The sequence below is a fragment of the Rutilus rutilus genome (genome assembly GCF_951802725.1).
Source record: "Rutilus rutilus genome assembly, chromosome: 22".
Classification (NCBI taxonomy): domain Eukaryota; kingdom Metazoa; phylum Chordata; class Actinopteri; order Cypriniformes; family Leuciscidae; genus Rutilus; species Rutilus rutilus.
The window spans coordinates 29,196,590-29,223,177 of record NC_140227.1 but is presented as its reverse complement, the minus strand read 5'-3'; the positions used below and the strand labels follow the sequence as shown (position 1 = coordinate 29,223,177).

Here is a 26,588-nt window from a genome sequence, read left to right as displayed (position 1 = left end):
TTGCTTGTTCACAAAAGACCACATTATGTATTAATGGACTACAGTACTGAAACTTAACACATGAAGGTCAAAATATTTCAGCATGGAGACGATTCTAAAATCAAATGTTGGTTTGGGACGATTTGGCATACTGACTTGTGACCTTTATTTGATGCTTTTGGGATGCTGAAATGTAGTAGACTCGCACTTTCCCTCCAAAAGCACAATTTAAATATGTATATGTGCATGCAGTTTGTATAAGTGACTGTGCTGGAATACCTGGGCAGTAGCAGCGTAGCACCCCGGGCTGGATGAGGGAGGCTGGAACTGTTATCTGATCAAACAGGCAGGTATATTCACTGCTGGCCTCCTGCCATGGACCGGTGATCAGAACCTTCACCCCACCCTGAGAAATATATCATGAGCCTTTTATTTAACCTATTAAAGCTTGAAAAGGCAACAGAATCCATGAGACTGGTTGTTTGCATTCACTGCATGCCTATACTGTCAGAATTTAGATCTAGATACTTTTTTTGGGGTGTATTTTGGCCTAAACGTGCATTTATTTGTATGCCAGTATGCCACAAGAAACAAATTAAAATGCATCTCTGATGATATCTCCTTCCAACTAGGAAAATGTCACAGAAAAAATAACCAGTGTTCCCTGAAGTGTTGTTGTGGTGAAGTCTGATATCCCTCTGTCTATGTTTGTCCGACTGCTTCCTTGCCAATAGGCATGTTAATGACAGGCTGAGCATGTGTCTCATGTGGCCCAAGGGCTTCTGGGACAAACAAATACATCACTTGTTGTAGAGAAGACCTTGAGCTTTACATTCAGACCTCACAAGACTGAAATCTATTCCTGTATTAAGCAGCTTGGCTGATTTCCATATCAATTGTGTGCTTTCAAAACTCCACAGGTCTCCACAGAATTAGAAAACGATCATTCACCAATCCCTACATGTACCTTGCCCCTTGTTTGTTTATTATTAGCTACTAATAATAGAGTATTGTTCATTTTACAATCTTTAAATCCCTTCCACAAAATTCAGAAGATTTTCCCACCATATCTGTTTAAAAAAATGCAGATTCTGTCTGGTCCTGCACATTTTCCCACATCTCTGCTGCCACCTGGTGGCTATTCTATCACACATCTACAGCAGTTGAGAAGCCTTTATTTTATTTTATTTTTTAGCTCTGCAGAAGAGTCAATCACAAACTCACCTCAGGATAAGACCACTCTGGAGAATAGTCCGTCACCACAAACAGCCTTCCGGTAGCCTGTAACATTGCCATGTTCCCGTGTGCCACAGCTGCCGACACGGCCTCTGCCACCTGCATGTACGACAGCTGTCCCGCCTCGCCCGCCACCGCCCCAGCCTGCGTGGACTGCGGACTGCAACAGGGCTGCAGGCAGAGGTCCGAAGAATTGTACCCTCTCGCCCCATGAGCTCCTTCATCTGCACCTTGTTGCGCAGCGGTTCCAGAAGAGACCTGCCCCTCTGTTCCCGAATGGGTCATCAGCTGATGCCCGTAGAGAGCGCTGCCGCCCGGCACTACAGCCGTACCACTTCCGCCCTCCACCGAAATGAAGTCATTGATAAGATCGGAGAACTGATTCCCGAAGGAAACATCAAAATGGTCCAGGTTGATCTCCATGGAGCCTCCTCCATTGGTTCCACTGCTGCCCAGGCTCTGGTGAGCTCCTACGGTGCTGAATAACCCCTGCACCAAACCGGCTCCTTGCAGGAGCGGCTGAAGCTGTTGATGGGGGCTGTTGGTGGTTCCGTTTCCCTCTGTGTTGTTGCACAAAGTTCCACTTTCCGCCCTTGCGCTCGTCCCTCCAGATCCCTGCCCGACTCCACCAGCTTCTGTTGGCTGCTGGAGGTAGTGCTCTGCGCCCCCTACACCCTCAGGTTCTCCTCCTCTACCAGGCTGTGTCATCAAACAATCTGAGTCCTTCTCTTGGACGCCGCCTCCTCCTCCTTGTTCCGCTCCAGCTGGCTGTTCCAAACCACCCACTTCTTCATGCTCCTGGCCTGGGGTCGGGAAGCGGTTCTGGTACTGCAGAAGCTGGAGCGACCCGGCTTGTCCATTCCGTTCGTTTGGAGAGCCACCATTGCAGTTAGAGGCAGTGTGCTGGCTGGGGTGTGTACGGTGATGGAGATGTCCGTTGGTTCCCGTCGAGTCCGTCTTGACGAGACCCATGTAGGCATTGGAGTCGTGGGAGTTCTGTGTCGAACCGGAGTTGTTCTGGTGCGTCTGGGACTGCGGAGAACCTTGCAGAAAGAAGCTGGGGGAGTGACCCTGGTGGGCCAGGTGAGAGCTGGAGATAGCTTGTCCGTAGCCTGCCGCTGACATAACACTGGACGGATAGTCTTGCTTGGCATCAATGGCGCTGAAATCCATCTGCTCGAGTGTGGTGCTGGGACTGAGTCCACCTCCAGACGGCAGCAGTGAACCGGTGGGCGTCAGAGCCAGAGAGTTTTGTGCAGAGCCGCTGCTTGAGGAACCAGAGATCCCGACGGCATCGCTCACCACTTCTCCAACCTGATAGCCACCCTCTTTAGCCAACTGCTGTTCAAATGACGTGTCCTCCGTCTTGATGTTCTTCACCAGAGAGGGGTTAAAGACGTAACCGTTGTCGTTGAGAGGCGGAGAGCACCGCAGTCCGCCGTTACTGCAGCTGCTCCTGTTGCCCTCCTCGGTTTTCAGCCCATTTCCTCCATAGGTCTGACCTTGCTTGGGGTTGTTGAGGAAGCAGTCGGGGTCAAAGTTCATATTGGTCTCGGGTAGCTTGATATTCCCAGCTTCCAGGTTACTGGACAGCACCAGCTCTTCAGACACACTGGCTGTGGACAGCATAGCAAGTTCGTCTGTGGACCCTGCATCCGCCAATCCCACTGCTCCAGCAAAGGCAAACTTGTGACTGTCGGCGGTCACCGCTAATACTAGACTGCTAGAGGCTGTGTCAGCACCCAAGAGGTGAGCGTTGGGGTCTACAGTGGGAGACATGCTATAGACAGGGTCTTCTGACATGAATACAGTGGCGGACTGAGACAGGCTGTTCATTACCGAGGCTACGTGGCCCATTCCTGTCACCACGGGACTGTCGGCCATGTCGGGGTCAGAGTTTAGCCCGCTGCTGATGGAGACGGGTGAGCTCTGGGTGGTATCTGGCACTTCCACCTGGTTGGTTGAGGACACCTCCATGCTGTTCTGGTGGAGCAGCGCCGGCTTGTGCACCTTGCCGTTCCTTTTCTCTCGCCCGCCGGTTCCCCCAGCACCGTCGCCCCCCGCCCTGCCATTTTTGCTCCCGCCGTGGCTGTGCTCCGTCTTTCCCTCGGACACGTCGTTGTTCTGAACCTCGGAGTGGGTGCTGCTGTAGGCGCTTCCAGTGCGAGGGTCCACTTTCGGGGAGATGATCCGGTGTTTGGCACTGTTGCATTTGTGATGCAGGCTGCTCCCAGCACCTACAGAGAGCAGACACATTTTAGGTTGTTATAATATTAACGTAACCATAAATACACTGAAAAAAACATACATTTGATATATTTTATTGACTTATGATTCATGGAAAGAGCTGGCCCTCTGTATTCCACATAAAATGCTAAATGCTGATGTTTATTCTATGAAATGTTGCTTAAAACTTCATAATAAATAGATTAAAATAAATATTACATGATTAAAACAGAAAAAAAGTTAATTTAAATAAATAAATATAACAATGTATATGAATATAGAAATTAAGAAAATATACATTTTACTTAACAAATAAACCTAATAAAAAAATGTAATAAAAAATTATAATGTTCAATTACACCAAGCCTGACAGTATTTGTTATGTGGTGTAGAAAAAAAAAATCACTTGACAAGTTTCGCTTTACTCGACATTGTCATCTATCTATCTATCTATCTATCTATCTATCTATCTATCTATCTATCTATCTATCTATCTATCTATCTATCTATCTATCTATCTATCTATCTATCTATCTATCAGTAGGATTTCAGGGAAAATTAATGCATTGGTTTCATAATATATACATTTTTTGTTTAATGTAAATGACCTTACTGTGTTCTGTGTGTAATTTTTGGTGGAGTACTCAACCTAATTTTACTCGACTCAATAGTGCCATCAACTGGCCATAATCTATACTGAACCTGAAATTATGATGGAAAGGGTTCTCAGTAATCTTGCATGTCAACAGCAATGTCCAAATTTAAATAATAAATTGGAAATACAGTGAAAATCACTGTTAGATAAGTTGCTTAATGGCTCAATAAAACTCACATGACTCCTTATAGAAGGAGAATAGTATAGAATAATAGGCCTGAATAAAATAAAGAATTTGATGAGAGATATTTCATATTGTGTTCATATTGAAATCTATATGATTTTTGACTTTTGGTTACAGAGTTATAAGATATGTTTGAGAGTGTTGAGACATTTTGCTAGGGTCTTTTTTTCTTCTTCAGGAGACAAATCTGAAAGGCAGGAGGCTCTTCGTTGACTGTCATTATTGTCAAGGAGAAACAATTGAGAAATCACAGAGTTGTCATTTGACGCCCGTTCCCTTACCCAGGTTTCCCGTGCAGAGGCAGTTGTGAGTCCGGGGAGGAGGTTTGGTCTGGTGGCTGTCCAGAATTTGCTGCACGAGCTGCTCTGCTGAGAAGCCAGTGCTGCTATTCCCATTGCTGCAAGTCCACTTGATGCCATGAACTGCCGGGAGAGAGAGGACACAGACGTCAGCCAGACAGCCACACAGACCAGCACCTCGCCAGCACTACTGACACTGCAGGGGAGAGAGCCTGCCTGCCCCAGCACTCTCACTCATCACGGGCTCAATCCATCTTATGGAAAGTGATCTGCCTTTTCCTACAGAAATGTCTGTGGTTGAAGACTCTGTGACATGTTGTTACCACTGGTATTATTCTGACTCGACTCTCAGTTTGCACTAACTGTGTGTTTGCAGCTTTTGCACTTGCAATGAAAGTACGTGGCAAAATATTCCGGAGGTTTTAAAATCAGGGGCTATTTACCGTGAAAAACTAAGAAAAGCCATGAAGCCGGTTTAGGCCAGGTATGTTTCAGTTTAGTTAGCGCCAACCCTGGGTTTTAGGCACCATGAAAGTGGCTCAGCTTTTAGCGGTGTTTATCAACAATAGAAACTTATGATCCAGGGCTAACCTTCTCCGGGACAGGTTATGTTCTGGGTAAGAGATCTCAAACCGAAATTGGACCAATCAGCTGTGAGCAAAGTGACAAATCTCTGACACAATAAATGCACTCCCGCTATGGCGAGCCGTTTTGGAAATGAAATCTTGATATATTAACGATACAATTTTCAGTTAAAATGCAAATTCTTGATATCAGGGATGAAATTACTACTAGTAAAAATGTGAATTCTTAATATCAACAATAACGTCATCACTCGCAGAAATTGAGTTCTTGATATCAAGAATTGAATTTCAACTAGTAAAAACTATAATTCTTGATATCTGTAATTGTATTTTTACTATAGTTAAATGTCACCATAGGCTGCCATTAAAATTCAGAGAATTGATTTCTTACTAGTTGCATATCAGAAATGTAATTCTTTCTAGTAAAAATCTAAATGTTTGATATCAATAATTTGTTTCTAGTAAAAAATATAAATTCTTGATATCAATAATTCAATTGTCACTAGTTGAAATGTATTTAGATGTTACATTTGTTATTTCTGACAACTGGAAATGTATTTCTGATATCATTAACTGAGTAATTTCAGATATCTAAAATGCACATCAATCACATTCATGATATCAGAAAATAACATTGTCACTAGTGACAATCAAATTATTGATATCAAAAATGAAATGTTTTAATAGCAATTCAATTGTTGATATAGATTAGACATTTGCACCAGTAACCACACAATTACTGATATCAAAAATGATGATTTTTAGTAAGAATTGTATTTCTGATATGTGAAATTGGAATTTCAACTAGTAAGAAATGTATTAATTAACAATTGAATTTGAATGGCAGCCTATGGTGACATTTAACTAGTCAAAATACAATTACAGATATCAAGAATTATAGTTTTACTAGTTGAAATTTAATTTCTGATATCAAAAATAAGCATTTTAACTAGTGAAATTCGAATTGTTGACATCAAGAATTCATATCCTGGGAATAACTTATAAATAAAAGTCAAAACGGCTTGCCAGTTTCTCTTGCTGCAAATTAAAGATCACAACATAGTAACTATTTTTAAATACAAAATTGTCTGTCTTTTAGCGATGATTATTTCTTATAATTATTTGATATATTTCATATAAATATTATACCCCGAATTTTATTTGAATTATTATTAGTTTAAATGAACAAAATTATATACAGATAATATGTAATATAAATAAGATATGGAATCGGTAGATAAAGCTTAAAAAATGACTACGGGAGCTTACATGTCCGAGTCTCTGTATACATAGGCTATAGCCTATATATTATCAACTAAATAAACTAACTTCACAACTTTCACTTGCGCTGATATAGCAAGATGGTGAATTCATTTATGTACGCCATATTCTCCAATCTCTTAATCTTCGGCAGAAGAGAGAAAATAATTTAGCTGATTCTGACTCTCGCAAAGAAGTGAATTGAAATGTTTCAAAGCATGCGATTGGCTGTTCGCTACTGATGTCACACTTTCATGTGCACGCGCTCCATGATGTCAGGATAAAAGCCTGAGTTGACAGAGAGAGTTTATGATCAGTGTCATGATACCAACGGCATTGGTTTAGTTTTGTCTACTTGAAACTAATCCTGTAACCCAGAGTTTGACACACGTATCATAGAGCATATAAGCTTGTACTGAACCTGGAACAATCCTAAAGTGCCAGAAAAAAACGCTTTACTTGCTTTCAAAATGATGAGACAACTGTGAGATATATGCGGTTAAACAGGTGCCGTTTCAGATCACCCAAAAAAACAATGTGGCCAGTCTAATAAAGCAAAGCAGTTCAACCCTGACATCTGCTGGACATCTTCAGGTACTACAGCTACACAACAGGCGATCAATGAATGGTTTATGTTACAAGCCTGAACCAGTCAAAATACGGGTTTACTCTATCTATGCTGTTTCATGTGCAGTATGTTCCAGTAATGAGGCCCTGGATGCTGCTTTAATGAGATGAAAGCATCACAGATCTATATGAGCGGAATGACAGTTACTAAAGCCATCTTGTTTGCTTCTTCTAATGTTGATAGAAAACACAGCATGGAACCGTGCACTTCATCTACTGAGAGCATCATTTTTCATCTTTCAGTCCAGAAATAAACATCACAGTCATCTGACACAATCCAATTAGAGACACTCAGAGAAGAACTTCATGATTTCAGTCAATACAAATCAGTTTGTCTCAGAGAGAGAGAGAGAGAGAGCGAGAGAGAGAGAGAGAGAGAACACACAGCTGCTTACATGCATATATATAGCTTTTATATATGCATATTACAGTATTTTGCTTATTTAACTTTTGTTAAGCACATTTCACCCATAAATTCTCATTCTGTTATTAAAATAAATAAATAATAAACAAACAAACAAACAAGTTTACAGTATTGAAATCATATATAATTGTTGTACTAAATTTAATTGATGGGTGACTTAAAAAAAAAAAAAAAAAAATTAAGAATCAGATAAAAATCATTGAGAATAATCAGAATTACATAGCAACTCAAAGGTAAGACATCCAGACACATTACAGTATGGAGAATACAGGGTAAATGCGCTTAACTGACATAAAATAAAATAAGCTCAATGTTCTTTATGCAATATTTAAATGATGTTCACATTCTTCCGCTGACATGTTAAGATTTACCTGAATTACACACATCTAACCAGAATGCCCTTTTATGCCCCAGTACATATATGGGCCACATCAAGTCCACATTTGATCTGAACAGCTTGCATCATTCAAGATACATGAGTGGTGAGAGCAGTCAGCATCAGCAACCTTAAATATTTGAGTTCCCACACTTCCCATCAGCTCAAACCCTCTGCGACGTCCACCTGTCACCAGTAGGTGGCAGTACCACACCGTCACTGAGCTTCACTCGCCGAAGGTCATTCAAAGAGATGATGATGATGTGAGAAGCGTTCTCCTGCCCTTTCTACCACATCATGAAGTTAATGACTCATTGATGTGTGTTAAGATTTAAAAGTCACTCTAACATTACATTGCTGTGAATGTACAGAGAGCGCGGCAGCGCGTGAACACGGACGTGGTCTTAAACTCTATCGGTTTTGTGAAGTTAAAAGCACAGGAGAGACCAGAGGATGAGTGCCAGAATGATTTGGATCTTCTCCTGACATGCATGCGTAGTACAGATGCACCCCTCTGAGAACTAAACGGTATTTGGACACTTTAAAATGTCTGAATGTCATATAAAATATGAAGGCAAATGCCACTTGTTTTGATATTTTATTATCTAATCATGCAATGACATTCAGATATTTCAAGTGTGACTTAAAACTACCACGTAGATACATATTATCGTCTCTGAAATAACCATGAATATACAGCTATTAAATAAACAGATAAATGCATAAGCACAGTGTGTAATGGTCTCAGCTGTAACTAATCATGCTTTGTTTTTGTCTATACTACTAAACAGTCTATAAATGTAGTTTAACACTCACACATTGGTTTGAGCTGCCCGATGAGCTCTTCCTTGGTCCATTTGGCCCATTCTTTCTTATCTGTGTTGATGGAGCACAGGATGGGTCCACACGGTTTCCCACAATCCTCTATGGCGGGCACGTTCAGGTAGTGGACCAGCACAATGTCAGGGTTCTAAAGAGAGAAAAAAGAAAGGGGTGATGAGATGAAAGAACGTATATAATGAGGGAAGAAGGAGGTTAAGACAAGAGCGAGTTGAAATTGACACAAAAGGAGAACAAGCGAGTTTCTGCTCAAAAGAAAGTCCGAACATTTTTTTGATTGGGTCCATGGAGAAGATTTTAGGAAGCATGCCTCGAATAAAATGTGGTAAACCACGGTAACCGAATGAATACTGCAATGGCGCTCTCACATACTGACGTTTCTTCAACTTCAGGGATTGATTTTTTATTATAACTAGAACAGATAGATCGATTTTAGGATTATAAATGGACGAGATTTCAGCTTTTCCTCCCGAACCCAGATTTGTTGCCTTAAACTATTTTAGTTTATAAAACAATGCATTTTTTTTTACACGAATTATGACTGTCAATAAGTCCTGACCTCACTTCCACCACAAACCGAGAGTTTTCCAAAGTTTTTAGAGCACTTGCTAATGAGACAAGCGTCAGTGAGTCTCAAATAGACCGAACATAATTTATGTTTCATGGCATCTGGTGTGAAGATAACAGTGGACCGTAACAGTGGACAAAGGTTTGCTACGTTTTGATTCAGCATCTATTTATAATGATGCTTTAGATTCTAGAGAGCATTTAATTGGACAGAAAATATGATGAAAAGCTGAAGAGATGTCATCAGAATCATTGATCCGTATCGGCAGAAGTGAGAGAAAGTGCGAATTTTGTCATTGTTTTGGGCTAACATATTCACACTTAAAGCCCAAAAACTTTCATTTGGGTCTCATGGGGACTTTAACAAATAAAAACTTGTGTATTAAAAGTGTGTTTTACATAAGTCCACAGGGCAGAATTTGCATACAGTTAAAGAAACACCCATATGCAGAAGTGAAATTAACCCATGCAATTACAACTCCATCTGAACACACACACACACACACACCCCAGAGAATCTGAGCCACGGCGGAGGAGCAAACCCGTTAAACGTCGGGTCTGCGAGTTGTTTTGCGTTCGCTGGCATGGAGGTGGGAGTTGTTAATTGGCAAGCACGCGTGAAAACACAACAGTCTCCCATTCTTCGCCCGAACTCCTCGGAGCAGATGCCCCCAATTAACTTCTAAGTATTTACCAACATCAAAACACCGCAATTCATGCCGGCTCAGAATTACGGCCATAAATTATCCTAATTGACAGCGTAAGAGTAATAGGTGTTGTTTAAAGCTCAGCTGCTATAAGCATGAGTCGTGGGTGTGAAGGGGAAACGTGGAGCTTTGGGGGCCAGACTGACTAATCAAACCGGAGCTCACAGATAGACCCAAAGGACACGACTGATACATGTGAACGAAACACAGAAACAGCCAGGAGTGTTGTGCATTTTATGCTCATTTATAGCCAGGAAACTGAGTCAGTTAGGATTAGTTATTCACCACTCATCATTTGTCTCCCAAAAATGATCTAGTTTATAGTTGGGGTTGAGTAAAAGCACATGTGCTTGACGGGGAAGGTTGGCACGGGTTCTCTGACAGAGAGAAATGTGGCAGCGGCAGCCGTTTTTGAAGCTTTGTCAATGTTAAACTGTCAATAAATTTCCCCTGCTGCCACTTACTTACCTTCTCTATCAATCTAACTCCACCGCTTTTCCTCCCGAAACTCTACAGCAGAGTCACGCGATCTGAGCTAATCGATGAGATACGGGCCAAGAACTTGACTTTAAAATCAGTTCCTTTTGTCTTTGCATCACCTTTGGCTTTTTAAATAGAGCCAATCATTCAGCGTTCTTGCCCGGAAGAGTTAGTACGTCTCTCTCAGGCTCTCCGTGAAAGATGGAATCAACTTCTCCTTTCTCAGCGTCTGTCCGACGGCTCCATTAGCATTTTAATATTGCAGCGTTAGCGACCAGATGGGAGACGGAAAAGAGCTAACACATTCAGGGATGCATATTTCAAGGTGTTTGCACAATACCTTTGGTAGATTTAAGGAAAAAAAAAAACTAGCTGATTTCATCACAGTCTCAAACAAGAGAGAAATTGGATTGCATTATTTGTTTGCCCTTTGAAGGCACTATTTTACTGTTTTGTGCTAAAACTTCGACGCCAGCATATTCGCCACCACTCACCGTTTTTATGAGCAAGAACATTCTGGAAAGGGGATGTAGTTGCTCAAAAGTGTCAAACGTAATATGTGCAACAGAAGGGTCTCACGTAGTTTCAGTCACAAATGCCTGATGCAAAAATGCTAATTTGATTGTCTGGTTTTATGCAATTTCAGAGAGTCACATAATCTGTTTTTGTTTGGCAAAAGGTGGACTCGAAACGTGGGTCGATATGCGTCAGCCACACGCCTTACCTAGATACACTATTAACTATCCAGCATCTTCCAGAATTGTATCTGGTCCAACCAGACGTCAGTGGGCAGAGCTCACATTTTCAGTACTAATGTATTATGAATGTATTTTTAATTTAATCAAATTGGCCAAAATATTTAACACAAAATGGATGTGAAAGTAGAATGTTTGACTGGTTCTCAGCCAGGGGCCCGGAGCCCACTAGAGGGCCTCAGCAAACTTCCAAAGGGCCTAAAAATGACACTAAACATCCTCAAAACAAGGTTATTTACTTAAGAAGTAAAATGAAAGTGTTACAAAATTTGTAGGTTTTTTTGCAAGGCATCAAGAAAAGAAAAAAAAATATATATTTGCTCATCTTTGCTTGAAGGGTGTTAAGATGTTTATTGAAAAAAAAGAAAATATTGATTAGAGAAATGATTTTTTTTTTTTGCAGTGCACACACATTTTCCTACAGTTTCTCCTCTTCTATCTGTAGAGCCTTCACAGACACTGTTGCACTTTCTCTTGGGTTGCCGATCTGTTGCACATTTATCTAATATTGTTGTAATGTTGAGTTTTTCCTGCACCTTTAAAGTCACATAAAAGCAAACTGAGTTAGTCGTATCATGTCAGTCAAACCTCTCCCTGTATTAGGCGGTTCTAAGCGCATGTCATCTAGACGTGTTCGTTTTTTAATGTTTAAGATGGTTTTACTCTGTCAAAAGGCAAGGCAAGGCAAGTTTATTTATATAGCACATTTCATGCAAGATCAAAAGATCAAATTTCTCCTCAATGACGTGCTGACTCACCCCAAAAGTTTCCTTGTTTTAGAACTGAATTTTGCAAGTGATTTTCACTCCATTTCTCTCTGGTTCACTTCCCAGTGGTGCAATACGTGCTGTTGCTTATGGCAGCTTCAACACATGGCTGTAACCTGGCAACAAGCCTTGACAGATACACACACTCTCACACACACAAACACGCATGTTTGCATGTGTGGCCAGTGTAGCGCAACCATAAACTGCTTCCCATCTCATCAAAGCTAATGAAAGTAATAAATTAAGTGTATAAATACTCTCTCTCTCTCTCTCTCTCTCCTTCCACACAGGTGGATCTTGCATTACAGGCACGTCTGTGTCAGTTTGTAAATGTCTGGAGTCGTCTCACACCTGCTGTACTTCAGCTGTGTGTCTCATTCAAACTGCTGCACAGCAAACACACATTCAAAGACACACGCAAATGCAATATGAATAAGAAATAGTGCCAAATATGAGATCGGTGTGAGGGAAAAGACTGAAATTGAACCTTTTATGCACTGAAAATCTTCCCCTCTGATACTTTTATGGTGCTTTTTTTTCCTGTTTCACATTTTTACTATACGGAAAAAATTACGACAGACTATTAAAGTCGCATGAGGTGGAAGTTGCGGTATCATTTTTTCCCTATTGTGGTGTATATTTGAACGAAATAGCTTTTCGAACAAGAACAAATGTAGCGCGGGATTTGATTTTGCTTAACGGGAATTGATTAGATGGTTGTGGTTTGCTATTGGTCGATCTCGTGTGAGTGACAGGTTGCCCCGCCCTCATCACAGAAGACAAGAGATGTCGGAGAGGAAGTTATTTTGTTTAAAGATTATGAGGGCACATGAATTAAAAAAATAAATACTGCAATATGTCATGAAAAACAAGAAATGTCCATTTTGATTTCATGTTGACTTTAATTTATGGATGAACTATGCTTCTAAATGTGAATCACACGGATCCAGATACAGCGTCCGCACAGCGTTTGACATTCTGCAGGCACGACACTGTGTTCACGCGTGACATCTATCGATCACGCGGTCTGTGTGTGTGTTACTCATAGCCGTCTGCATTGCATATTGTGCTAGTGTAAACGCATTGAGAGTGTGTGTTGTACTCTGGGCTGTGTTTAATAGCTGCCCTGGACGCAGTGAACATGATGATGAATGTTCCAGTGTGTCCATCATTAAGCTGCTCTCTGCCCAGGGTGCGTGCGCGTGCACACACACACACACACACACACACACACAATTCATTTCAAGGGCAATTTGGTCTCACATGTGAAGGGTTTTACGTGTGGACACAGAAGTGTGTTTTGTAACCCATTAGGTTTTTCTGCATTTAAACTGCCCAGAGGCTCCTGACACTGATCTCTGCGCTTTATAGTCTCTCCAATCACTTCATCTACAAGCTGTTTGCTGTGGCTTCCTTTACGCTGTCTAAAGTATTCATCCCATTGACGCTATTCATTATGACATTAAAACATGAATGCGCAAGTTTCCAGAGAGATTCTGAGAGAAAAAGAGCCTAAAGTGCTGTATTGCACGAATTATTAAATAATACTGTAAAATAATTCTTCCAATATATTTATTATCATTGATATTTTCTAAATAATGTATTTTGACCAGTGGTAAATATTTATATTCATTAATTAAAAATACAATGTCATATCAAACCGGACAGCCAAATAGAATTATAAGGTGAGGGTCAAAGCTCATCACTCATAGTGGTTTGATTGTAATACATCCTGAACAGTTAAAATGGATTTTTAAAGACGACTGTTAGTGGACACCAGCATCAGAGCGTTAATCATTTTTTTCCTCACTTTTATTTACATGCACAGACCCACATGAATACAAATGAACACACATGCAGCTCTACTGACAGGCATCTGCCACGGGGAATAGAGACGTCTCTTAAGCAAATGGAGATGTGCAAGAGAGTTGAGAAGATCTACTGTGGCATAACAGGAAATTAATTGAGGACATCAATACAGCATTAATCTTTAAAACACAGATGCAGAAAGCGAGAGATGTGACAAGAATGTGAGAGAGAGAAAAAGAAAGAAAGAGACAGATTACAGAAAAAACTGGACAAAAATATAATTATTTATTAAAAGTATAAATTAATTTTATTTATGATGGCAGGACGACTTTCATTAATGTAAAATATATTTTTTAAAGTATAATTTAAATTTAAATAAAGTTCCCAAGAGTCTCACAGAGAAAAACTGATGCATGATGGACTCAAAAAAAGTGAAAAAAATAATAAATCTATCTTTGCATGCAAGGTCTGATATAATGAAAAGGCTGAAAAGCGAACATCAATCATTGTGTGTGATTTGAGTGTGTGTGGCCAAAATGTCTATTTATAACTGTGTTTGTGTACATCAAATGAAACACATTAAGAGATAAAGGGGAAAGAAAGACTGGTATAAATCTTTTGAGAATGTTTGAGCATTCTTAATGAGCATCATTGTCAAAATATCAAAAACTTTTAGAAAGCACCTTTAGAACAAGATAAATCTACATGAGTGTGTACAATATGAAAGCTTGCTTTCAAAGAATATATATGTTTTTTTTTTTTTTTGCCACTTGTTGATGCCCCTTACCTGTCAGGGATCACTGGTGATCCCAGATTATTTTAGTTCAAAATATGTTTGAGCTTATATATCTCAATATTAATAACAGTCTGGTTAATTTTGAGTCATGAACTATAAACTCTCAAGTGTTGGCTTTCTAAATGTATGTGTGTTATGTTTCTATTCAGAATTACTTATAAGCAGTAACCTTTTTATTTTGGGCATTTCATGTATGCAGCACTTGCCAAAATTGGGGGTGACTGGGAAGGGGTTAAAATCTACTGTTTTTACTTGAAGACATGATTATGTATTGAAATATACATGGTGTGACCTCTGTTTTACTCTACTGGGGAAAATATCCTATTTCAACTCGTTTCTTCCCATTTGTGTTTGTGCTCCACTAGATTGAAAGCGTGTTAATGAAGGAGAAGAGACCGAGGAACGATGAGAAGCTGCACACGGACACCGGGGGAATGCTCGAGAAACAAAAATGCTTACCGGACTTAAAGAGAGTCTTGGTTGCGTGACAGCGCTTTAATTGCTTCATTACCGTAATTAATTTGCTCTCTTTTCAATTAGCAGCTGGGCCTTTGTGATATTTTTCAGCTGTTATTTTCTCTCCTCTTTTCTTTCATTTGCTCTCTCTTTCTCTCTGATCTCGTGGGATAGACCTGAAGTTGCACCCCTTCCGAAGTGAAAGTCCAGAGAAGCTTCTAGAGCAGTGACTGTTCAGTGATGTATCGCTCTCATCCTCCAACACATCTGCCTCACTCTCTCTCTCTCTCTCTCTCTCTCTTTTATTGAGTTTTATTGGCATAACCAGAAATGAATCTGTGCCTGCACATAAAACTCCACAGTTTTTCACAGAATGTCAGTGCCTATCAAATCATACAATTCCACACATCGCTCACACCTTGCATGTTTATTTATTGGTAAACGTGATTTCACAATGTTCCTAGATTAAAGCGGCGCTATGCAGTTTGGGCAATTTCTTTGCTGTTTTCGCTTTTTGCTCGCGGGTTTCTCTATAGAGTTCCCCCTACAGCTTCAGAATAGATATTTGACAACACTGTCGTCAAAACTCGTTGGCGACTCCCCCCCCTCCCATCTTCTCCCGCTGGTCATGTGCTTTTGTTTTCAAAGAAGCCGACGAACGCACGGAGCCATGTCCACTGAGGTATGTATGATACACAGAAGACTAGCATATGAATGTAGGCCAGAGCCCGTCTACGGAGAGCCTGGCCACTCAGTCCTATTGTACCGAATTTTGGTTGTAGTTCCTCCAGAGTTCCACTGGGGGCGATCGCCCATGAGTGCAGAATGAATGGGAGTCTATGGGGCTAGACGGCTAAATGTGTCTCTTTCACCCGATTGCCGTTGAGAAATCTCAGATTGTAGGTTTTGCAAGTTCAACATGGGTTATAGGTCGAAAGTTGAATGAACAAGTACTTATGTCCTTTCAATTTCTTACAGGTTGAGTTGTTGTTGCCCATAACACGCTAGCATTCTGCTAATGAACGCTGATTGGTCAGTGAAGGACTGATTACGACCAGAGATACCGCTTGATGGCATCGTGTGCGTGTGTGTGTATTTTCGGCGTGGTCTTTTAAAACAACAAAACAAAAACTCTTCTAGCACGTGTGTTTGCCTGTGTCAGCTGTGTGTGTTTACCTGTGTCAGCTGTGTTGTCGATGCCTCGAGAGAAAAGAAAGTGCAGAGCGCGAAAGCACCAAAGTGACTGAAGGATTGCCGTAAAGCAGTATCTCTGGTCGTACGATGTGTATGACGTCATTGACATTTTAAAAGACTTTTTAAAGCAAATAAGTGACTCAAAAAAATCTAACACCCAGCAATGTGTAATTTCTTTGCATCTCCTTTCGAATACAACATTCAAATTACTAGACAAAAAATTATATCCTGAGAAAAGTGAATTTTGAGGGGTATAGCGCCATAGACCTCAAGTCATCCTGCACTCGTCCTGTCAGCGCCCTCATGTGGAGCCAGAGTGGAACTGCAACCAGTTCAGAAGCCGGAAGTGTACTGAGAGTGAAACTTCTCGCCTTATTAGACATTCTCTGATGTAGGCTATGTGTGCAGTGCCGTAAAGCAATTCGTTACATCGCGAGACCTGATATCACGCGATACTTCCTGACGCCCGCCGGCCCAAAGTTGCAAGGGTGTTTTTTTGCCGCTCACAGGCGCTAGGGGGAAGCGAGACGGCCACCATTCAACCCGAAAAATTCACATAACCATTCCAATGACTCCGAAGCTGTTCAGTTAAGGTAAATTAAGCTAAAAAAAATGCAAAGTTCCCCTTTAACATCTTTGTTGATCCTAAAACAACATTCTGTCCTTCGGATGAGACATTAAACCGAGGTCCTGACTCTCTGTGGTCATCAAAAATCATGGCACTTCTCGTAAAGAGTAGGGGTGTAAGTCCATCCAAGTGGATTCTGCACTCTGGTGGTGGACGAGGAGAGAAACCTGATATGATTGTAAAGCATTTTGGGTGTACAGTAGTATGTATTCATTCATTCATTCATTCATTCATTCATTCATTCATTCATTCATTCATTCATTCATTCATTCATTCATTCATTCATTCATTCATTCCAATCAACCAATCAGATAAGAGGGACAAGTTTACAGTTTATGTCTAGTTTAGGTTTACAGCCAGGTGCTTCTACATCAGTTTATTCACCAATCATGAATAACCAAGTTATGGTTACAGCTATGACTTATGTTTTCGGACAGGAATGTTGTTCCAGGATCAACAAAATATGTTGATCCAGGAACATGTTTTAGTTGGCTAAATCACGGTGACCCTATTTATTAGTTTTTTCCTTATTATGATACATTTTTTTCACATTTTCAAGTACAAGTTCAATAAACAGATAAAATAAAATGTTATTTGCTAATTTGCTAATGCTTTCAGATGCCAGTTAGACTCTATTACTCTTGTTTTACAATATTTAGCATATTTAAATCCACTACACACAATTCCAAAGGTATTCACCCACTCAAAATATATTAGCCTACCAATAACATTACATGTATTATTATTCCCAAGATTAGCTGCCAACAATACGACAGCATTAAATAAATTAATTAACAAAATAAATAAATTAACTAAAGTAAAAAAAATATATAATTTTTATTTATATAACTCTGACATATAACTGATTATTTCTATAAAAAAAATATAATATTTCTTTATATAATTATATAATATAAAAAAAAATTATAAATTTATTTTTGTTCTGTCAAATCGATTAATATATGTATGTTTATATACAGTAGTATGTGTGTGTGTGTGTGTGTGTGTATATATATATATACATATATATATATATATATATATATATATATACATACACACACATACACACACACACATGCACGTGCACACACACACACACGCACACGCACACACACAATATAAACACAAACTTTTATGTTAGATGCGATTAATCGTTTTGACAGCCCTAATTTATTTAGATAATATTTCATTATTTTAATTAAAATTCTGGTATTATATCTTTACTTCAAAAAGAAATACTGGCTAAAAGAATAAAAATATGCTAAAATGTGAATGAGAGTTACAAGGTCGAAATAAAATAACTCCGGAACAAAACCAAGAGCAGACAAATCCTGTTTCTCCCGGTCTGGTCCGTGACGCCGGGCGAAGAGGTTCTGAACAGAGTCTTTGTGCTCCTGATACTGTTCTGCAAGCTTTCACGGTTACTCACACCACCGAAATCTGGATATATCGCTTTCCTTTTGTTGAAGAACTATTCAGCTTTTATTTAGCTTGCAAGCGATATCTACTGTCCGCGTGTCTTCCCGTTTGCTGGGCTGGTGAGGGTGTGTGTGTGTGTCAGAGGCGAACAGCTTGTAATCAGCTCCAGAACGCTTCGGCTTCAGCGCTACCTTAAGGCCTTTCAGGAAGGATGTATTATTTAATGGGCTGTGAGCTCTTGCTCCTTGACTTTTGCTGTTCTTTCTCTGTCAGTCTGTCTCTCTAACACACACACACACACACATGTTCTCAGAAACCACTACTTCCAGACGAAACCTGCCGGGCTTTGAAACACTGAACCCACCTTGAGGTTTTTGTTCGAACAAAGCTATAATGGCTGTTCCTGTCTGAGAGGTCAAGGGGAAAACAGCACTAATGGCTCACTGGCTCCACAACACGCCACATTTGTCTCAGGACCTCCTGTGAGTGGAGGTCACAATCATCTCCTGAGGATCTGTGGATTTCAACAAATTCACGTGTGTGTGTGCGTGTGTGTTTTCACGGCTCTCAGGTTGGCGGGCACAGGAAGTCTCAGTTCTCCTCAAGGACTTGACAGAAAGGCTTGGATATGTCACGTTCAGACGGAGGGCTTAAGTCATGGCTTTCACCTTTCAAGTTAGTCTTTTTTGGGAAAGAACAGTGCTGAACTTCAAAAGGAAACGAATAATGCCTAAAGTTTGGGAGGGTTTAAGTGTCATTGTCCACTGGGAACTTTTGTTATAAAATACTTATTTTGAAGCATGTTTGACTCCTACTTTGATAAGAAAATGTTCGGAATACAATTTTCTTTTTTGTATTTCCTACTGAAGCAGGACAGGACGTATTCAAGTGCTTGAAATAGCCAATTTCCTTTAGTTAACTTGCACCTTTTAGTAATTTGCAGGTGGTATCAGTTTTGTCAGACGTTCTCATTCTACAGAGACTCTGCAAAAATTAGCATACTGTACGTCCCCTGCAAACAAGAGGAGTCATCAGTATTTTCCCATTTTCCCAAAAGGGACAGACAGTAAAGTGTAGACCACAAACATTTATTAAAATGTGGTAAAAATCAAGTTTTTAATGTTGTTTATATGTCTACGTGGTGTTTTTAATATGCTTTAAGACAAACCATGTGCAAATTCATAAGTCGACACCATTGCTGAGTATTAAAACTGCAGTGAAACAAAAACGCGGTTTGAAATCGCAAATGTTTCTTACGTCACAAACTACTTTGTAACCAATCACGTGAACTTGCGGGAAGGCTTTAGCATATCATTACTATTCTCTGAAGCAGGGGAGTCTCAAGAGTTATCCCAGTATATTTTTCTATTGATAATATGAAGAATCGTGTACATTTAGCAATATAGCGGGTGAATTATGTATATGATGTATATTATGATGTTATGATGAACTAAATGCCTTTCTCCACTGGCGTTTAAAGCGTTTCTAAGGATGCTGATTTTAAGAAGGCAGATGTCTGGCTCTGAGATGGCGAACGGGAACAGGGTTTGTGTTACATTAGCAACACATTATTAGCTGTTTGATAATCTAGTCAAGCCAAAGGCTAAGCATATTAATTACCGTTATGTGACTTGTAGACGAGCATGTATAATTCTGAATCAGTTTCTGGTCCAAACATATACGGCTGAATTAAACCAGTATTTCCATTTGCCAGTGTGCAGCGTTTATACAGTAAAGTTGAGCGAGTGGATCTCTGAGCTGGTGTGAGTGAATGGAGGCGGGGCTAATTTGCATATTCATGGTTCTGTGTATACTAAATGAAGCAAGTTACATTCAAGCTATTTTAAGGCATGAATACTTATTTTTTTCACAGGAAAAAACATTTGTGTCATTTTTGGGATCAAAGATGAGTTTTAAGGGATAAAATGATTGACTACAGGGGGACTTTAAGAAAGAAAACTGGGTCCATATTGAGTTCCTCTTTTACAGAGGTGGACAAGTAACGAAGTACATTTACTTGAGTACTGCACTTAAGTACACTTTTTGAGTATCTGTACTTTACTTGAGTATTATTTTTTAACTTGTTACTTGTTACTTTAACTTCACTACATTTGAAAGACAAATATCGTACTTTTTTACTCCACTACATTTCTATCAACTTGAGTAGAAAGTAGTTATGTTAGTCATGATTTTTCATCTCTAAAACGTGATTGGATTTTTGCAGGTGACATACAGCCTATTTGTTAAAGCAGTTTTGCTGTTGGCCAGTTGTACAGCTGTGGGTGTGTAGCTGGGTTTACACATAGATGTGTGCTTCTTTTGTTGGGGTGGTTGGAGTTTTAAATAAAAAAAATGAAGATGATTATGGCTGTCTTTTTTTTGTCAATTCAGTTGTTTAATTTCTATAGGTTTTATAATATTCTAAAAGCTCTTAATTCCACAGATACTACAAACTGGTCAGTGTGTTCACTTGGTCCTGTGAGTATTACATACTAACAATGCAACAATAATAAAACAATGAATTGACATTTGATACTTAAGTACTTTTAAAAACGGGTACGTCTGTACTTTTACTCAAGTAAAGTTCTTAAATACTTGTAACAGAGTAATATTTGACCAGTAGTATCTGTACTTTCACTCAAGTAAGGAAGTTATGTACTTTGTTCACCTCTGCTTTTACAATGGTGCTGTAACTATGAAGACGTGTGCTCTGAATGAAGCAGCGTGTGTGTGTGTGTGTGTGCTTGTGTTTGCAGTGGAGCTGAAGGTGAATGTTAACGCTGTATTAAGTGCAGTTGTGCAGTGTGTCCAGCCGAGACTCCCACAACGCTCCCTAATGCCCGGCGGAAAGAGCAAATGGCTTCGCTTTACTCAGCATGAAATGGAAGTGAATGGACGGGTCAACTGCAATACAAGAATGTGGTCACAATTTCAACAGGCTGTCAAAAGACATGAAATCAAAAAAAGGTGGTTAAAAAGAAAGAGAGAGTAAAGAGAATGTGAGGACATTCTGCATTTCCTCACAATGTGTGATTTGCATTTTTCAACCCTTAATGCTCCATAAAGATGTTAAAAACATTCTCACTAATAAATATTCAGATGACACGCATGGTAAACAGCAATCATGTCACGCGCCATACAGGGTTTCAGACGCCTCTGCAGACCGCCGGCAAAACGCATGGCTGAATAAATAAATAAAAGGCTCTTTCGGGGCCGTCTGTATAGCCTCCGGTTCTGAGAGACGAAGCGTAACTAGTCTACACTTTTGACTGGTCAACACTGTAGCATTCTGCCCATAAACTTCCTATTTACACAGGAAGTGACCAGCTCTGACAAGGTATTTTAACGCATTTACATTACATATTTTATTTTCATATATTTTAACAAGGAGAAATACTTTTATTTTAAAAAAATTTATTCATAATGTGATTTTAACATCAGAAATAGTTTATTTTATTTTATTATACTGTATATTTGAACTTTTTAACAAATTTTTTTTAATTATGTATTTAAATATATTTTAAACAACAGAAAAAAACTTTCGTTTTCTGCTTTTTATTTCATTGTTTATTTTAACATTGTTAACAACAGAAAAAAAATATTTTTCAATTTCATTATTCATTTAAAAATATATTTTAAAACAGAAAAAAAATATTGTTCTGCTTTTTATTATTTTGACATTTTAAACAACAGGGAAATACAGTATATCATTTAAGTAAAAAAGTAAGTAACTTTGCGACAACATGTCAACTTATTCTACTAAGCCAAACCCTAACAGTCGAGTCTACTATAGTATATTAAAAGAGTTAGCTGACATGTAGTTGCAAAGTTACTTATAGTAAGCAGAATGTCTAAAGTAAACCATTGAAATAAAGTGTAACCTAATTGGGGTCCTGTGGGCTTCTCAAGTTTCTAAAACTTTAAGTGACGGATGTGAGCAAAGTACAAAGCCTGACCTTGACAGGTGTGATTGACAGTCACAAATGGTGCGTGTGTGTGTGTGTGTGTTTAATCTATCTGAGAGCTGGTGTGGTCTTGTGCACGCTGTGACGGCTAGCAATCGCTGCTGTGTAACCTTGTGAGTCAGTTTGCTCTGCTGGAGAATAAATCAATGAGCATCTCTGAGCGCTAACACACTCCTGCCTCACAGGCTCCTCAGCTTCCTCTTTACATGTGCAGAACAGCACCACACTTCCTGTGTGTGTTTCAAACCTGTTTACACACATCAGTTGACTGCTAAATGCTAACACAACCAGCATCTTTAATCATCGTCATATCAAAGGGCTAATATAAATATTTTATGACTGGTTTTGAAATGTATATTTGGACAAAATTTTAATATATACAGACCAGAGAAGCACGGGATCCTCCTATATTATACACTACCTTTTAAACGTTTGTGGTCAGGACGATCTTTAATCAGCAAGGACGCGTTAAATTGATCAAAAGTAACAGTAAAGACATTTTTCATGTCTGTTTCATGTAAATGCTGTTCTTTTGAACTTTCTATTCACAAAAATATTAAACAGCACAGCTTTTTAAACATTGATAATAATGAGAAATATTTCTTGAGCAGCAAATCAGCATATTCAAATGATTTCTGGTGGATCATGTGACAATTCAGCTTTGATCACAGGAATCAATAACATTTTTAAAATATCTATAAATTGTCATATTAGTCTACAATATAACTGTTTTACTTTATTTCTGATCAAATAAATGCAGCATTCGTGTGTATAAGAGATTCTTTCAAAAAACCGTACCCAAACTTTTGACCGGTAATGTCTGTTAGCCAATCATAACATAACACAAAAGGTCATTTACATAGGCTTTATTAACATCCACAATCCTGCTCTTTTGCCATGGCAACAGTGGCTTCTTTCTGATTGGTGGAGCTCCTCACACCTCTTCACTATTTAATATGATTGTTAGAAGTCTACAGAAGTTTAGACCATCGCTTAACAATCTCAGAGCTCACAGTAGGTCTGCGCTGAAGCCTTTATACATTATCATAAAAAATCAATTTCTCTATGGAGTAAATGAATGGGATTTTTTACCTCAGAATCCCACTGTTGCGCTTTATTTGTATGCAGACACCATCCTGCGATATAACATTAATATGTAGCAAACGCTGCTTCATAAATCAAACGCTGCTGATGATAATCTGCTTGTGATTGGGCAGGTGTGCCAGTGTAAAGATGAAAGTTTTAAGTGTTGTGAATGTGTATGGGTAGGTTTACTCTTTCTCTCTCTCTCTCTGTGTAATGTGGGTGGACTCGCTCTCTCTGTAATCAATCATTCTTACCTGCCCAGCTGAGCTCAAGCCTCTGTAACTGTGAGAAATCCGACAGCTTAGATTCGCTTTATCACCGCTGCGTTCTCTCGCTCTTCTCACATGATTTCTTTCTCTTTTCTCCTATTTTTTCTTTTATGGTTTAGCATTATGTTTTCATCCCTCAATGACCTCCATTCAGACTAGAACGCGCGCACACACACACACACACACACACACACACACACACACACACACACACACGCTTTGGGTTTCCATTTTTTAAGGGGACTTTCAATACACAATGGTTTTTATGCTGTACAAACTGTATATTCTATCCCCTAAATAAACATTCTGCATTTTTTAGATAAAAAACACATAATTTAGTTTGATTTATATGCTGTTTTCCTTACGACGACCAATAATGTCCAAGGACAAGGTGCAATCTTCTGAAGTTCATCAACATCAACCATCTTTTTCTGATATACTCATATTTTGCAATATATATATATACACACATATATGATAAATAAATATACTTTTTATTAATATAACATCCGATACTGATCCTAGCACACCCTCTGACTTGCTTTTGATATAACTTATGTTATTGAAATGTAAATTATACATTCCTGATATAATATATAATATTAAAACAGTTTAGTATATGTAATTTAAGATCGCTCAACCTTTTGTTTTAACTTTTGAAATCTCTCCTTTTGAAATGATATGAGAGATGCTGCGGATGTGAGTGAATTTCAGCGGTCTGTTGGACATCAGTGATGTTCGCCAAATGAATGCAAGTTTGCATTTTAAAAATAGAGTTTTACTGCATTTCTTTGCAGTAAAGCCCGTCAGCTTTGATTGATGGAGTTCGTATGCGGTGTTAATTTTGCTTCTTTGCGTCTCTCGTACAGCAGGAAAGACTCTGGAGAGACACAATAAGATCAGTGTTTTCTGTCCTGTGTCTCTCTCACTGTCAGAGAAGAATTAACCACTGTAAGTCTATGAGGATATCAAGAGTGCTGTTTCATTCCTGAATAAATCAGTTTTATAACTAGCTGGTTGAGGGAGCGATTCAAATAACTCATATTGTCAGCCGCTGCGTCCCAAATTGAATAGTTGTATGTAGTATGCGGAAAACAGTAAGCCAACAGAGTAGTATGTCAATACACATTTAGGGCCCTATTTTAACGATCTGAAACTCAAGTATCAAACGCGAAACGCAAGTAACTTTGTGGAGGGATCTTGGGCGCTGTTGCTATTATACCGGCGGGATAAATTACTCTTGCTCCCGACGCAAATCTAAAATGGGTTGGTCTGAAGTAGCTTCATTATTCATAGGTGAGGTTTGGGCATAACATCAAATGAACCAATCAGAGCATCATCTCACATTCCCTTTAAGAGCAAGTGCGCTTGTTTCATGGCGGATTGCTATTATAATGGCGGATTTGCCAGGCGCACGCCAGGAGCGGTTCACAGCCGAGGAGACCGACGTTCTCGCCAGGGCCGTAAAAGACAGAGAAGTGACATTGTATGGGGACGGGAGAAACCCACCCAAATTAGTTGTGCACACGCTACATTATGGCCAAGCATGTACCCTTAAAATAGCATCTGAATAACGCGCCACTGACTTTAGACTAGGTTTTTCCTGGCGGAATTGTTTTCTGAAACTGCAAAATAGCACCAGGGAACGTTTGTGCCGGAACACGCCTCCTCTTTTTGCTGAACCGCCCCCGGGAGCGCAAGTTCATTCCCTAATTTACCGACGTGCGTCTGTCGATGGAAAAGTCCAGTGCAAAATAGGAATGATACATGCATTGGTATACAAAGTCAATTGCGCTGGGTGCAAGATAGGGCCCATAGTATTACAATGAAGTATTTTTATTTAAATAATTTATAACTTAGTATTAAGTACTATTAAAAATACTCGGATGATCTACTAATTCCGGCGAGATTCTGGAGAGTGCATTCGATGAACACTTTTCTATCCCATGAGGCCACGGGAGAGGATTAATGAACGGCAGTGAAGTGACGAAACTGATGCTGGTAGGTCACGTGACAGTAACACCATGGCGAATGTAGTACACCCGATTTTATTCATAATACCTATATACATACTATATTGTACCTACTCAGACAATATGCGAATTCGGACCTACTGAGCCACTTGTTTCGCTACTGAATGAATCAGTGTTTTTGAATGAATAGGCTGAGGGAATGACTCAAATGATTCAAAGTCAGTCACTTGTTTTATTAGTTAATGAATCACTGTTTTTGAACAAATCGGTTCAAGGAAAGATTCAGGTTACACACTCAAAGACAGTCATTTGTTTCACTCTCAAATAAATCAGTCATTTTGAATGAATCTGGTGAGCAAATGATTCAAGTGATTCACTCAGGAAGGCCACTATTGGTGTAATAGTGTAATCTGCAGAAAGAGCCACTGAAAAATCCCCACTATTAACAGTCTGCCTTTCCACAAACAGTGAGATGTCCCAGTGCTGCCGGACTGTATCAGCACTATTGGAACGACTAAATGAAGGCTAAAAGCAAACTTTCTGCATTTTTAAAATAATAATAATAATAATAATAAACTTTATTTATGAATCATTTCTCCCTTAAAGTCCCCAAAGTGTGGTTTTGTCATATTTAGCTCACTTCTGGAGGCAACTGTGTCCCCAACGTATAAACCCACACACTCGCACTTGCTTTTCTATCATGGTGGGGATTTTCCATTGATTGTTTTTATACTGCACTAATAATATGTTCTTTCCCCTGCTCCTAAAGCTGACCCTTTGCATTTTTATATTTCCATGAAGACATAATTTAGTATGTTTATTAGGTCGTTTCCTCATGGGCGCAGTTTACTGCTCCACACAGTGTAGATGATTTCAGGTTTTACTATCCTTGAGGGGACATTTGATCTCAACAATGTAGGCAAACCCTAACTCACACACATACACATGCTCAAACTCACACACATACACACCTCATACACATGCTACCGGGCTGCACGACTACTCACTTTAGCAGTGAACTAGA

General features: G+C 39.4%; 1 protein-coding gene across 8 annotated transcripts in view; it reads right to left on the bottom strand.

The window, feature by feature from the left end:
* Positions 1–26,588, bottom strand: part of camta1b (calmodulin binding transcription activator 1b) — a 278,270-nt gene that overhangs the window by 14,474 nt on the left and 237,208 nt on the right. For 7 of the 8 annotated variants that reach the window (XM_084395724.1, XM_084395726.1, XM_084395730.1 and 4 more), the window contains 4 exons: positions 8,667–8,820; positions 4,562–4,702; positions 1,204–3,452; positions 259–385 (listed from right to left, as the gene is read on the bottom strand). In XM_084395724.1, coding sequence (XP_084251850.1) covers positions 259–385; positions 1,204–3,452; positions 4,562–4,702; positions 8,667–8,820 — 2,671 coding nt within the window. The remainder of the gene's footprint in view (positions 1–258; positions 386–1,203; positions 3,453–4,561; positions 4,703–8,666; positions 8,821–26,588) is intronic. The other variant, XM_084395728.1, reaches the window with a different exon arrangement.